General features: G+C 37.2%; 1 protein-coding gene across 1 annotated transcript in view; it reads left to right on the forward strand.

The window, feature by feature from the left end:
• Positions 1-15,871, forward strand: part of nSMase (neutral sphingomyelinase) — a 205,070-nt gene that overhangs the window by 86,818 nt on the left and 102,381 nt on the right. The window contains exon 4 of the mRNA XM_090382988.1: positions 12,674-12,857. Coding sequence (XP_090239114.1) covers positions 12,674-12,857 — 184 coding nt within the window. The remainder of the gene's footprint in view (positions 1-12,673; positions 12,858-15,871) is intronic.

Consider the following 15,871-nt stretch of genomic DNA (forward strand, 5'->3'; position numbering starts at 1 on the left):
GGATTTGCAATTTATACAGAGTGAGCAGCTGTTTGGAAGAAAGGTAACACCAAGAGCGAAAGAGAAAACCAAGTTTTTTAGATGCAGAGGAAGCAATATTTGGAATGTGCTTGTACCAAGAGAGATTATAAGTCAGGGTAATCCCCAAAATAGATATGCGATCTTGCCTGAAAATCGGAGTGTCATTGAAGATAAGCATAGGAGCAGAAGAATCCTTTTTTGCAAGATATAAGACAGAGCACAGTAAGGTTTCTGAAACTGGAAGGTGGAATGCGATGTGCTATCATCAGCAAAATATGGACAGGATTTCTAGTCAATGGCAAAAGGTAATCAATATACAAGAGAAAGAGAGTGGGAGAAATAACAGAATGGGGAACACCAGCATTAGTGGAGAGGTTAGAAGACAGAGCCATCTACCATCACCCACAGTGAAAGGTCAGAGAGAAAAATGGATACCCAATTGCAAAAAACAGCTAGGAAACCATAAGATGGAAGGGCCGACCTGGCTAGCCGAGTGGGTAAAGTACCTGCCCGGCAACCCAAAGGTCGCGGGTTCGATTCCCGCCTCGGGCTTGGATCAAAGTACTGCAAAAACCTTGGGAGGTGCAATATGGCCACAGAAGCCGATGCGCCAACAACTACCAAATCAAAAAAAAAAAAAAAAATAAGATGGAAGATTATTTAGAAGACCTTATTAGCATTAGTGGAGGCATATGATGCAAGAAAGCAAGCTTATGCAGCATCAGCCAAAAAAAAAAAAAAAAAACCGCTCCCATTTCACCACTCCGTTCATTCCAAATACCTATCCGGCTCAGCCTTAAATTTATTTAGGCTATCAACTTTCACAACAAAAGATGGAAGTCTGTTCCACCATCCAACTATCCACTGGCTAAAGGCAAACTTCCACATATCTATTCTACCTCTGTCTTTCCTCAATTAGAATTTTTGCCCTCTCAGGTGATCATTCTGAGCAAGAGGAAGAATCCCATCAGCATTGAGCATGCTCAAACCATTCAAGGCTTTATACACCTCAATCAGATCACCTCGCAGGTGCCTAGTCTCCAGATACTGTAAACTGCAAAACTTAAGCCTTTCTTCGTAAGAGCAACCCTACGTTCCATTCACTAATCTTGTTGCCCTTCTCTGTACTCTTTCCAGCAACTCTACACCCTTCTTAAAATGAGGCCTCCACACTTGTAAACAGTACTTAAGGTGTGGCCTGACCATTGATTTATACAAGGGGATAATCACCTTATCCCTGCTAGAAAAATTCCTGTATATAATTGACAAGACACCATGAAGCTACTCTTGCAGACCGTCTGCACTGCTCAGAAAATTTCATATCTGCCTGCACAATTACACCCTGGTCCTTTTCATTCTCTATCACTGTTGCTGTAGTACCACAGAGTTGATACATTACTCTGGGGTTACTGCTACTGATATGTAGTACTTTACATTTGTCAATGTTAAACTTCATTTGCCACCTCTCAGCCCATCTGCTCAACTTCTATATCCTGTTGCAGCAGCGTACTGTCAGTGTCCCTAACAGTACGCTGCTGCAACAGGATCGTACTGTCAGTGTCCCTAACAACCCTGCCAACCGTCGTATCATCTGCAGACTTGGACATTAAGATTGATATACCATCATCAGTATCATTTATAAATACAGAAAACAACAATGGACCCAGTACTGAACCCTGAGGGACTCTGCTAATAACATTAGTCCACGATGAGCAGTGTCTATTGATTACCACACTGTCTTCTCCCACTGAACCATCCCTTTATCCCTAGCAGCAATTTGCCTCCAATGCCACACTGCTCCAATTTGTGCAGCAGTCTTCCATGTGCAACAGTGTCAAAAGCCTTTCAAAGATCCAAATGTATAATATCAAAGTTATTCCCTGCATCTAGTTCCTTTGTGACCACTTCATAGTATCCAGTCAAATTGGTCATACAAGACTTTCGCTTAACAAAACCATACTGTGTCCTATCTATAACTGAAGTTTTGTCTAGATGATCCTGCAGTGCTTCTTTACCCGGTGCCTCCATTAATTTTCCTGGAACAGAAGTTAAACTAACAGGTCTGTAATTACTTGTCACCCTTTGATCCTCCTTTGTGAATTGGGGTCACATTTGCACATCTCCAGTCCATGGTACCTCCCCTGAGTCCAAGGAAGCTCTCATAATTATGGCTAAGGGTTTGCTTACTTCCTTTGCTGCCTCCTTTAATATAACTGGATAGATCCCATCCACCTAAGGTGGATGGGATCTATCTTTTTTATGTTTATCTTCAACAATTTCTCCTCCACTTCTCTCTCAGTTATTACAAAATCATCTAGCTCACTGCCAGAGTTTAATTCACATCTGGCATTCCCCTCCCTTAACTCCTCGTGTGTGAATTGCAGATGCAAAATACTCATTTAGTTTGTTAGCCATGTGAGCAGGATCATCAACAGTTGAGCCTTCAATATCCAGTGGACCAATCTGATTCATCCCTTTCCTTCTAGAGTTTACATAGGTAAAGAACTCTTTGCTGTTTTTTTTTGCATCCTTTGCCAAGGATTTCTCATAATCTGCTTTTGTTTGCCTAATCTCCTTTGTGACTTGGTTACATACCAGCTTATATCTATCATAGGCTTCCATGTCACCTATTTATTAATATGTATCCCATGCATTTTTCTTCTCTGCAATATGTCTCATTAGTTCATCTGACATCCATTTGGGCCTAAACCTTGAACAGTATTTCTTAGTTGGTACGTAAAGCCTAGTAGCTTCCAAGATAAATTCTTTGAATGCCTCCCATTTTGAATTTTCTGTTGGTAACATCATCAGTTGGTCCCACCGTATAGAATTTAAATACTGTGTCAGGCCACTGTAGTTTCTGTTACGAAAGCAGAAACCTTTCCCTTTACCCCTGATGGTAGTTACCTCTTTGAGTAAATCCCACTTCAGCACACTGTGATCACTGCCACCTAGTGGTTCCTTTATCTGCAGATTCTTAATGCACGAAGAATCACTACTGATAATCAGATCAACAGTATTACTCCCTCTAGTTGCCTCCCAAACATGCTGATGTAGAAAACAATCATCCAATAAATCCACAAAAGCCTGGCTAGTGTGTGAGTGACCAGCCCACAAATTTCAGTCAATATCTGGGAAATTAAAATCCTCCAGTATAAGACTCTGATTTACTGGCCCACTCTATTTCCCTGTACAGTTTCTTATTATACTCATCAGAGTCATTAGGCCTATAGCACACTCCTACTCTCAATTTTGATCTCCCAATGCTTATGTCACACCAAACCGACTCGACACTGCACTGTCCAGCGATGTCGACTGGCTTCACTTCTTTGGATTTTGTGTGTTTCTTAACTAATAGCATAACCCTTCCCTTCCTGTCCTTTCTGTACACATTGTCCTCCCCAAATTCCACTTGTGCATTCCTTATATCTGTGTGAAACCACGTCTCTGATATCCCAACAATATATGCCTTTGTTGTTTTGGGCAGTACCTCAAATTCATCAAATTTATTTAACAAACTCCTAGCATTGGTGTACACGCATGTATACATGCACCTGTTCCTATTCTTAGCTACCCTAACACAACCCATGTGTTTACTTGTACCACAATGACACCCAGCAGTCTCTGAAATATCCTGCATCTTGTTTCCCAGGTTGCTGCTCATTCCAGTAGAAGCAAGTGCAAGAATCACTTTCGCCTCTGCCAGTGACTACTGTTAATCTATTAGTCCTTGTATCCCCCCAAGCTAGCAGTTTTCCGACCCACCTAACACTGTCTCGATAGCATCAGCAAATATTCTTGCACCCTTTCTATTTAAGTGTATCCCATCCCTGTAGAAGCAGTCTGTCCTGTTAACAAGTACAGACCAGGCTGCTTCTACAGGGATGGGATACACTTAAACCTTTTGTGCCAAAATTATGCCAAACGTGATCAAAACCCTTTGAAATATCACAAGCACCGGCTTGAGTTTCACCGAACTTTTCAGTTGAATTATAGATTGGTAACAAAAGACAGAATATCACCAGTGGATTGACATTGAATGAATCCATACCTGCGATTTTTAATCAGATGGAAGGTGTTTTTAGATAGTTTAATAAGAGTTGGTAGTAAATTGATTTCTCCTTTACTTTAGAAAGAGTAGAAGTAAGTGCAACTGGATGATAATTGGATGGGAGAGATTTGTCACCCTTTTTAGAACTGGCTGGATGTGAGCAAATTTCCAAGCAGAAGAAACAACATCTTTGGGATAAGAAAGTGAAAAAAAGGCAATGCAGAACAGGAGTGAGTTCAGGAGCACAGGTTTTGAGAAAGTGGAGAAATACCATCAGTATCTGGAACTTTCTTAGCATTAAGAATGATCAGAAATCCTTCCGACATCCTTTTGATGGAAGACCATAGGAAGCATTCAATGGAGTGTACTGGGAATGGTTGATAGGTGGGAAGAAAAATAGGATGCTAGTAGGTCAGCTTTATTCTTTGCTGAAGTGGCAATAGAGCCATCTGGTTTTAGCATAAAATCCTTTTACTCCAAATCAGTATTTAATATACTTATGTGCAAGTGTAAATGTAAAATATTTATTCCGTTTATTATTATTAGCCATATGGTGCAAGGAAGCCTGAGGCTTATGCTGCACCAGGCAAAAAAAAAAAAAAAAAAAAATTCTGAATTACCAAGAGAGAGAGAGAGAAAAGGAGAAGGGAATCTCCAAGAAAGAGAAGAATGATGATATCCAGCTCAGGACCCTGGGTGTGCCAAGCCCATACTCACCAGATGGGAGCCCCTATCAGCAGTCTAAAGCAGGGGTTCTTAACCTTTTGCTTTAAGCGAGCAAAATTTTGCAGCTTACAATATGTGTGAGCACCACATTTTAAAATATTTATTTTTTTTTTTATTAAAGATTAAAAATGCACATTTTTAAGTTATTTTTAGCTGTATTACACATACAAGAATTATATTTATTACCTTGTCATTGTGAACCTTGACTTTAAAGAGATGATGCCAAACGTTTGAAATTAATTTCTCCATTATGAAGAGATAAATTGCAAATTTTCTTCCTAATGTGATGTCAACAATCTTGTCCTTTTTTTGTTTTTGATATTGTTCATTAATGAAAAAGACTTTCACATGTGTATGTTGATCCAAACATAGAAAGTACTTTGAACACTTCTCATTGTAATAAAGAAGTTGGAAGAACCCCAGAATTTTAAAATAGTTTTGTGTTGGAAAAGAGATTTCCTAGCTAAAGACGACTGCATATCAACAAGTTCTAACTTGGCAGCTGCTACTTAATTTTTATTGAAAATTTGTTCCCAGTTACTGATTTCAAAATTTCTGTAATTTACCATTAATTCATTTGGAAGGTGTTCTTTCAAGTATTCAAATCTTTCTTGGAATTGGTTACAAAGGTCTTTGATTACATTCATTACAAACATTGGTCACTCTCCAGCAGTTTCCTCCAGACATTTTTTAAGAGTAGAAAAATTATGCAAATTTCCTTTTAAAACTTGATTCTGAAACACATGAAGTTTTTTGTCAAATGCAATAATATCCTCATATAAAACTACCAAAAATTTGTCTTTTCCATGTAGTCTCAAATTTAATTCATTTAAAATTGAGATGTCAACCATGAATGAAAGTGCTGAAATTTTCAGAATTTACTGAAATTTTAAAGTAAAAATTTCATTAAAAAGGTTTTTTAATTGCTTTCTATTATAAAAGCTTTTACGTCTTCAAACACCACCAACATTCTGGAGAGCGCCTTTCCACGACAGCCAACGAACATCTGGATGGGTAATAAAATCAGAATGTGGTGCTTGAAGATCTTCCAAATATATTTTTAGAAGTTGCTTATTTTGTGATTTAGCAATAAAATCGTTGATGACTTTTAACAATGACTTTGAAACATCCTATAATTTCTTTTTGATCTTTCATTAGTGAACACAAAGCCTCAATATGAATCAAACAGTGATAATTAGGTATCCATTCATCTCTATTAAGATGAGCAATAAGGCCTTTGTTTTTGCCTATCATGGAAGGCGAACCATTGGTAACAATTGATACAGGTTTATTCAGATCAATTTTGTGCACTGTGAAGAATTTCTTAAGTGCATCATATACATCTTAACCAGTTGTATGATCAACAAGCAGCAAAATAGCCAAAAAATCTTCACAGCTGCCACCATGTCAAATAAAACGAACAAAGCACATTTTTTTTTTTTTAATGTAAACCCCAAACACAAGAGGTATTAGAACCTATAGTACTTAGTACCATGCTTGGGTTGGAGGTTGAGAAGATGAAAGAAGATATTTGTTGACATTGGACTTGAACTTCTGTAGACTGTAATTTTCAGAAAATACGTATGAAGGAAGGTTCTTCCAGAAAACGGCAGTTGAATGAATCAACGAGGAAGATGAAAAGTTGGTTTTGTGAGTCTGAAGTTGGACAGTAAATGGATGTTGGCAGGTGGCTGCATGTGTTCGAATTGTTTTGAAAGAGAGCGGGAATTACAGAAGCCAATTCAGAAGAACATTGCCCATGGAAGTATCCGTAGAAGACGCATGTAGCAGAAACAGTATGTCTATGAGACAGCGAGTGGAGAGGCTCTGTTAGAGATGAATCATTAATTAACCTAACTGCCCTCTTCTGAATGGAATAAAGAAGCCTGAGAGAGGTTTTGGGAACACCACCCCAGATGTGGGAACAATATTCCATGGTAGGGTGGATTTGCCATTTATACAGAGTGAGCAGCTGTTTGGAAGAAAAGTAACACTGAGAGCGAAAGAGAAAACCAAGTTGTTTAGATGCAGAGGAAGCAATATTTGTAATGTGCTTGTGCCAAGAGAGATTAGAAGTCACGGTAATCCCCAAAAGAGATATATCATTTTGCTTAGAAATCGGAGTGTCACCAAAGATAAGCATAGGAGCAGAAGAATCCTTTTTGTGAGATATAAGAGAAGACTGAGTTTTAGAAGGGTTGAAATCAACTAAGTTGTTTTTGCCCCACTGGAGCATTATCTGAAGATCGGCATTTAAGGAATTGGTAGCAGATTTACGAGAAGTTGAAGCTGATTGAGTAGGGCAAGGTTTCTCAAAACGGAAAGTGGAATGCAATGGTGTTATCATCGACAAAACTATAGATAGGATTTCCAGTCAGTGGAAGAAGGTCATTAATATACAAGAGGAACAAAGAGTGGGGGAAAGAACTGAAGACAGAAAGAAGTTACAAGAAAGAAAGAAGTTAGAAGACAGAGAGCCATCTACCATCACCCTCAGTGAGTGATCAGAGAGAAAATTGGATAACCAATTAAAAAACAGTTGGCAAACCATAAGATGGAAGCTTGTTTAAAAGACCTTTATGCCAAACACGATCGAAAGCCTTTGAGATGTCAAGAGCAACTACTTGTGTTTCACCGAACCTTTCCATTGAATTAGTCCATAAATGGGTAACATAAGCCAGAATATCACCAGTGGATTGACACTGACGGCAATCCATACTGGCAATCGTTGATCAGATGTAAGGTTTATAGGTAGTTTAAGAGTTGGCGGTTAATTGATTTCTCCATTACTTTAGAAAGAGTAGAAGTAATTGCGATTGGACGATAATTGGATGGTAGGGATTTGTCACCCTTTTTAGGAACTGGCTGGATATGAGCAAATTTCTAAGCAGAAGGTAAAACACCTTTGGAATACGAAAGTGAAAAAAGGCAGCAAAGAACAGGAGCACAGGTTTTGAGAACAAGTGGAGAAATACCATCGGGACCTGGAGCTTTCTTAGCATCAAGAGTCGTCAAAATCCTTTTGATGGAAGACCACAGGAGGCATTGAATGGAGCCTGTTAGGAATGGTGGGAGGTATCCAGAATTTAAAATAAATACACCAACCGTTTAATTATAATGGTTTAATACTAGAAACTAAAATGTACCAAACGATACTACACTGTAAAATGATATATGCAAAAGACTGATTTACAAAATAAATAATCGATGAAACTTTAATATACAATAAAATATAAATAAATAAATAAAATATTTAAAATACAATAAAGATAAAAGCGATAAAACATTGACTGAAGCTTTCGGAGGCTTCCGCCTCCTTTCTCAACAACAATGATGTTTAAGCAACACATCCTTAAGTAACAGGCTCACAGCACACGTGGTTGACCAGGCGCATGCTCATTATTTCTTCCATACGATCCAGAACCGGAAGCGGCTTGGGAGCGTGGAGATATAAAACGCTCGTCTTTTGCCAGGACCACAGCTTCTAGTAGGGGGTGAAATCAAACACCCCTGTCCCTATTCATACTATTGTTCTCAGACGAGCCTATCCACAAACTCTCTAGCCACTTACGGTCCCAGAACCTACACAACGCTGTGTGCAACTTCCGACCCGGAAGCTGCACACAGCGTGTCTGAAAGTCACGTAGCATTCTTGAAATTCGATCTGACAAGCCCGGATAGTAGGGAATATAAACTGTGGCGACTGGAACGGACGGTATTTCATGATTAGGCTCCACGCCTCTATTATATTTATCAATGACCCTCTGGGGGTAACCGCATTTCATAAGATCCGCCCTAACTCGCCCAATTTCTTTCTCTCTCTCCTCAGAGGTGCTACAATGCGTCCTAACCCTACCCAAAAGTGCCCTGGCCACGCTGTTTTTGGTAGGAGCTAGTACACCCATTATAGGTCAGCACAGACTGCCCAGCATAAAGCCCACTGTAACTGTATCTTCTTGTTTTTTTTTTTTTTTTGCCAACAGAAATGGAACTCTGGTCATCATTTGCAATATTCCATTCAGAACAATGTATGATGAGGTATGCTTTCGGCATTGCCTTTTTGGTTGCTTCTGTTGTATTGGGTTGTTGTTGTTTGACTGACTATAATCTTTTACACAAATTTTATCAGCCCTCTGTTTACCTCTCACGAATAAGGATTGCTGTTGGCTGGATGTTATTTGGTTATTGGACCACTCTTGAAAGGCACATTGAAATTCACTTAAATCTTTCATCTTCTCCATTTTCACAGTGAATTGCACATGTATGGCATCTCTGTGTATCTACCCTCTGCTTATTTGCATGATACTAACTTATGAGTCTGTTACTGAAGGAGTACTTCATTTCATGAAAAGGGTAGGTGTACCTAATAAAGTGGTTGCTCAGTGTATTCAGCAAGGCTGATCAAAAAGGTTGTCAAACCACATAGAGTGGACTCCTGCTTTACGATATTAATCCATTCTAGAGACGCTATCGTATAATGAAAATATTGTAATGTGAATCCAATAACAGATTGTTTTTTGATAATTTGTTCCAGGACCTCAGAAGTTGAAATTTTCGCTATATAACTAAGCTATTTATCTCTCTAAAAGGTCATTTTTATAATGGAAATTGTATATATTGATTAAAACTAATATATTGATTAAAGCACAACACAAAAAATCACTTCAACTAAAGGATGCAAAAACAAAACACGTGGCCAACATGTTTACAAACGCTGCTATTGGAAAGTCCGGTTGGAGACAGTCATAAGCCCATCCCATCATAAAGTGAAATAAGTAAGCACCGGTTAACATGATCACTGGTTAGTTGAATCAGCCGCTTTAATTTCAAAAAACCAATTCAAATCATTAAAATGCACTACACTCTCATCGTTATCATATGTTCTGTTATAAGAATCAATTTTGAACGCCTTTATGATATTTTTTAAAGCATATTTCTGGAGATCACTACTATAAAACAAAAACAATTTGCAGTGGTTTATTAGGCTTTTCTGTTAGCGCAATCTATTATAAACAGGTGTAAACTTGATCTTATTGCATTTGATAATACGGATAGCAAAAATTCTGTGGGTTTTTATGTTATTATGGTGAAATGTGTTTCCCCTTCCATGAAATCTTCAATCATATAAAAAAAACAAATTTTTAGAATCTTCTCTTCATTCCTATTTTTTAAGCTTCATAAACTTGTTACTCCATACCTCACTTGCGTGTATTGTGTTAGTTGCAGTTTGTGCATTTCATGTAGTTCTTTGTTATTGATTGCTTATCTTTTTCAATGTTTTAAATTTTACAATTCCCCTTTCCCTACAAAAATGACAGTGAACAGAAATATCAACTAGTTAGTATGTACATATCACAGCATATATTAATTAAGCTGTGTACGTAAGCGTAAATTTATTTTATTTTGCTAACTTGTGGAAAATATTCTTCCGATTTTCATTGCATTACCAATTTTATTAATTGGTAATGCAATAAAGTGAAAATTTATGATCTTTACTTTTATAGCCTATGGATAATATTCTCCTATTTTTGCTTATTAGAATCGTCATTTAGTAGAATTAAAATTCAATTTGCAAACATGATCACAATGACCAGTGCTTACCACATATCATATAGTGAACAGTATTTTATTATGGAGAGTCCATCGTAAAGTGATTTGATCATATAGTGAACTAATCGTAAGGCTGAGGTCCATTGTACACTGATTCCCACATTTTTGTATCTTCTGTAAGCATTCCCAATAGGTTTCTTTTGGGATTGCTAATAGTTCCTTTGTTGTTTTCTGAATAATTTCTTGAGTCATTGTAAATCTGCGCCCTATCAAGGGGTTTTAACACTTACTGCTGGCTTTACCGATGATGGTTTCGACCCGGGATTGAATCACTATGGATTGGAAAGAGCAGAAACATTTTTGGGGTTTCTTCTCACTATGACTGAATTAATCAGCCTCTTTTGAAGATCGTGTGACAAAAATATCTGGTTTTTCTTCTGTCAAATTGGAAGAAAAAAGTTCTAAAAGTAGGTTGGTTTCCCCTTTAAAATTCAAAGCTGCATGTTAAGCTTGGGAATAGAAAGGGAGGGGGAAACAGTGTTAAATCTTGTGAATGTGGTAGGTATGGGACCATAGTAATGGAGTGTTTTGCAAAGAAGTCTTGAACTGAGTGTACAAGCACTAATTTTCTAAACCCCCTTTTTCCTGCTGTTTTATCCAAACAGTATCATGCAATCATTGTAGAACTATTTTATAGTATTCCTGGTTTATTCTTTGACCATGTGGAACAAATTCATAATGAACTACTTGAGTCATAAAATACAATAAGCACTGATCCTTTGTATTTGATTAAGGTTGTCTTGTTTTTTTTAAGGCTTTGGAGAAGGTGGAGTCTTCCACTGGGAGGACTGGCCTTTGTTTCAAGGTCATGCACCCACATTTCATCACCATGGAAAGAAACAATGATCCTGACATGAGAATGCTGCCCCTCTCTCTCTCTGTTGATAAGTGAGGATTTGAGGCGCAAACGTGAATGAAACACATTGCATTTCCAAAAGAGATACCAGTTACTATAGAAACTTTAGTACTTACATGTCATTCACTCCTGAGAGGTCATGAACACAAGTAATTGATTCATTGGTTTTTAAGTTGAAGAGCGGCCAAATCTGAGGATTGTCTTCAACAGATAAGTGACTCTCTTTAAAAAGTTTTGAAGGAGGGTCACTTGTCTGTTGATAGCTCTTCTCCAAAAGCTGTTTATCACATTTCATGGGTTTGTTTCACTTTTCTCTAATTTGAAACAAAATTTGGTACTTGTCTGTTATCCTCCTGCCAGTGTAAGTTACAAGTAAGTCTAACCTAACCTAGCCAGTGTATATTTATTGAAAATAAATAATTATACACTGGCTAGGTTAGGTTACTTACTTGTATATTTATTGAAAATAAATATACACCATATTTAATGAAAATAAATATAACCAGTTTATTTATTGAAAATAAATATATACTGTTTAGATTTTGCTGCTCAGAAAATAACTTGTTTTAAAACACCTTCAGCATGCAGTTGATGTTTTTCTGTATCTAGATGAGTCACTGAACATGTTACAACAATTTGCAACTCACCAGGCGCCTCTGTAGCCAGGTCGGTAGGAGCAGCAGTGCGTAGCATACGCTTCTTGATTAGACCGGGATTCGAGCCCGTGACCACCAAATACGGACAATGCAAAAAGGTCAGGGAATGACCACCACATATTCCCAGAGCAATATGGCCTTAGTTGCTAATGCTCCTAAAAACCAAATAACAAACAAACAAACAAGCAACTCACCATGACACATTGTGGCGAGTTGCAAATGGTTGAGTGACCCAACAAGGGGAGGGGGAAATTGAGATAATCAGTAAAGCAGTGAAATCTCTTTTTTTTTCTAGGCAGAAATTGAGTCACTAATGTGTGGTATACTGCTTATGGCTATAAATAAATTTCCATTTATTTATATGTGTTAATGGCACCATGGCTAGAAGAGTTTACAATTTAATTTTAATTTTTTATTTCAGCTGATTATAGCAGTATAGTAGTTAACACATATGGGTTTTCCAGGCCATCTAAATTCAGTTTATGTTAAGGAATATGCTCTCTGTGACACAATAGTAGAATCACGCAACTTGAACAATAAAGTGGACTGTGACATAAATATTGTCATGGGGCCCAATGTTTAAAAAAAGTTGGAGAAATGCTGTGCCTCATCCAATTAACATTTTCAGTGGGTAATACAGTTATTAATTATATACACTTAGGATAGCAGTTTATTTATTCATTCTGAATGAAAACAATTTTTATTTCATTTAGTGTATATCACAGTATTTTGGACTTCCTCTTTTTTTTTTAGTGGTGTTACTGGGAGTGGTGTTTGTATATTTTCAAAAAGTAAAATAGTGGATACAGCTCAGCATCAGTATTCTTTAAATGGCTATGCACATAAAATTCAACATGGCGACTGGTTTGGAGGAAAGGTTGTTGGTTTATGTAAAGTTCTTCACCGTGGACTTCGAATAAACCTGTACGTTACTCATGTAAGTTTCATGACTTTTTAGAGATATATGACTGTAGAAGTTGTACATTAATTAGCCTTTAGAAACTGTTAATTCATATTTAAATGAGTAAATTAAATAATAATTTAATTTACTTTATTACTTTTTTTAATTTCATAGTTAGATACTGGTTACACAAATTTTTTCCATCCTATAATTATGGAAAAATTGTGTAAATCTACCCTACAACAGACCATCTAGCAATCTAAGAAATGCATCACCAGCTTCTGTGCTATCAAGCACATGCAATTACACAGATTTCTGACATTTATCATCAGTTGAATGAAGCTGAATATCATTTTTGCACTCTTTGAAGCAAATTCTGTAGCACTATTTAAGTTCTAATGTTTTGTCTGAAATTTTTATAATGTGACAAACTTGGATTAGTTCACAAAAATGACTGGAACTGCTTGTATCTGAATTGCAATTTTAACACTTTTGACAACAACCTTTTCCAGAAACTTTTAGATTGCCACTTTTTAAAATACAGTAGTCATATAAAACCTTACAAATAAATATCACTACTTATGCTTTGAAATTAATTATACTGAAAAGGAAAATATTCCATCAACAAGCCATAGAAATATGCTGAAGAATATGTGAATATGAACATTCAAATATTCTGGTTTTATGCAATATTCAATCCAGTTTTAATAAGGATAAGAATTCATTCACTCTACTAATAATAATATTGTTATTAGTGAATGTGCATCTCATTAGTTTCATGTTACTCTTGTTCCAAAAGGGATTGGTAGTGGCTCCTGTGTACTCTTAGTGCTATTTCATGTGTTGGATTGATTGGTAGTCCCCTACACCAAGTACTGTATTCTTGTCTGTGAAATATTTGTTTATTTCCTGTAATGACTAACCCATCCACTCTGCATTGAAACATAAGCATAGTGAAACATAAGCAACGAGGGCCTAATTTATTCCTGGACAAATTACAGGCAAAAGATGATTGTCTATTGACTATAATTTTTGCACGTTCTGTTGCATTATTTACATTATCTTTAAAAAAAAAAAAAAGCCTTTCTTAACTAAAAATTGTTTTGATCATCTTTGAAATATTTTCACAAATTCCTTTGTAGGAACCTGCAAATGTTTAATCTAGGTCCAGCAAAATTTGTTAAGAAAGGCTTTTTTTAATTTACTTTACTACGGAGGCGCCGGCGCCTCCGTAGCCAGGTGGGAAGGAGCAGCAGTGCATAGCACACACTTCTTGATTAGACCGGGGTTCGAGCCCGTCACCACCAAATACGGAGGATGCGGAAAGGTCAGGGAATGACCGCCGCATATCCTGGAGCAATATGGCCTTAGTTGTTAATGCTCCTAAAAACCAAATAACAAACAAACAAACAAAGAAAACCCAGAAACTAGAGCTATTTTGCACATACTGTCCACAATACAAGTATTTGTAATCAAACATTGCAGCAATACAAGTTATTATTATTATTTGGTTTTTAGGTATATTGTAGATGAAGCAACTCAACTCCTAGTGGATGGATTTTCATGAAAATTTATTGGCTCTTTTAGAAAGATTTGTCAGGCAGTTCAGATTTTGTTAAAATTGGACCAAATAGAAATTCAGCAATTATTGTTATTATTATTTTTAACTCAACTGAGTAAATCTAATTGGTCATGAAAAATGCAATGTGGAAGTGACATCATCTGAAGCTTCTGCCAGAGGCGAATTATCATAACTTGTATTTTTGCAATAATACAGGTATGATTGCACCAATACAAGTATTTGTAATCAAACATTGCAGCAATACAAGTTATTATTATTATTTGGGTTTTAGGAGCATTAGCAACTAAGGCCATATTGCTCCGGGGATATGCGGTGGTCATTCCCTGACTTTTCCGCATTCTCCGTATTTGGTGGTCACGGGCTCGAACCCCAGTCTAATCAAGAAGTGTGTGTGCTACGCACACTGCTGCTCCTGCCCACCTGGCTATGGAGACGCCAGCAATATAAGTACACTGGTGTTCAAAGAAAGTGCATGACCTAGGAATTTCACATTTCTAACCCTTTTTTGCAATGGTATGTTACATTAATGACTAGCATCACAAATAGAAATAAAAACAAAAGATATTTATTAATAGTTAAGGCAAAGCTAAGTAATATTTGACAGGTGCTCTCAAAATATTCCAAAATGAGCATTTGCAACCTTTATACAACAGTTTTGGTAAACACAACAATTATCACTGAAATTTTATCAAAAGCCCTCAGTTTGCTTCAGTTTATAATCTTAATGGAAAACAAAATGAAAAGTTCACGAGGAGCAAACTAATATTTAGTTGAACCGCCTCTGGCCCAGATGACAGCAGCGTCGAGGCATTGACAAGATCAATTTTTGAAGATAATCAACTGATAGTTCGTGGTCCTATACATGAATATGGCCTCCTGAAGTCCACGAAGGGTCTTTGGTTTCTTTCTGGCAACAGCAGATTCAACACAAAGCCAACAGTTCTCTATAGGATTCAGGTCCAGGCTGTTTCCTGACCAGCTAATAGTTGTAATGGACCCTTCTTCCAACCATTTTTTCACCTGTAACAAATGTAAACACATTACTGTCGAACCTATAATGCAGAAATGAACTAAAGTAACTACAGAAGTGCCTACTTACACTTTTTACCTGATGACAAGGAGCAGTCATCCTGAAAGATGCAGTTACTTGGCAGGTTGAAATGGACTCTAATGGTTGGCAGCGATTTGCCTTCCAATATTGCCAGGTATCCATTGGCATTTACAGAACCTTTTATAAACTGCAAGTGACCTACTCCGCGATATGAAATGCACTCCCATATCATTTGGCTGGTAGGGAGTTTCACTGTGGACACCATACAGTCTGGATGGTATTCTTCACCATGTCTATGGTGAATTGTTTATCTCCCATCAGAGCCACGTGGATTGAATTTCTTCTCATCCGAGAAAATAACTGAATTCCACTGCTTGGGGGTCCATTTGACATGCTCCTTACACCAAATTAATCGGG

The sequence above is a fragment of the Mastigoproctus giganteus genome, chromosome 10, assembly GCF_048544385.1.
Source record: "Mastigoproctus giganteus isolate SK-2022 chromosome 10, ASM4854438v1, whole genome shotgun sequence".
NCBI lineage: Eukaryota > Metazoa > Arthropoda > Arachnida > Uropygi > Thelyphonidae > Mastigoproctus > Mastigoproctus giganteus.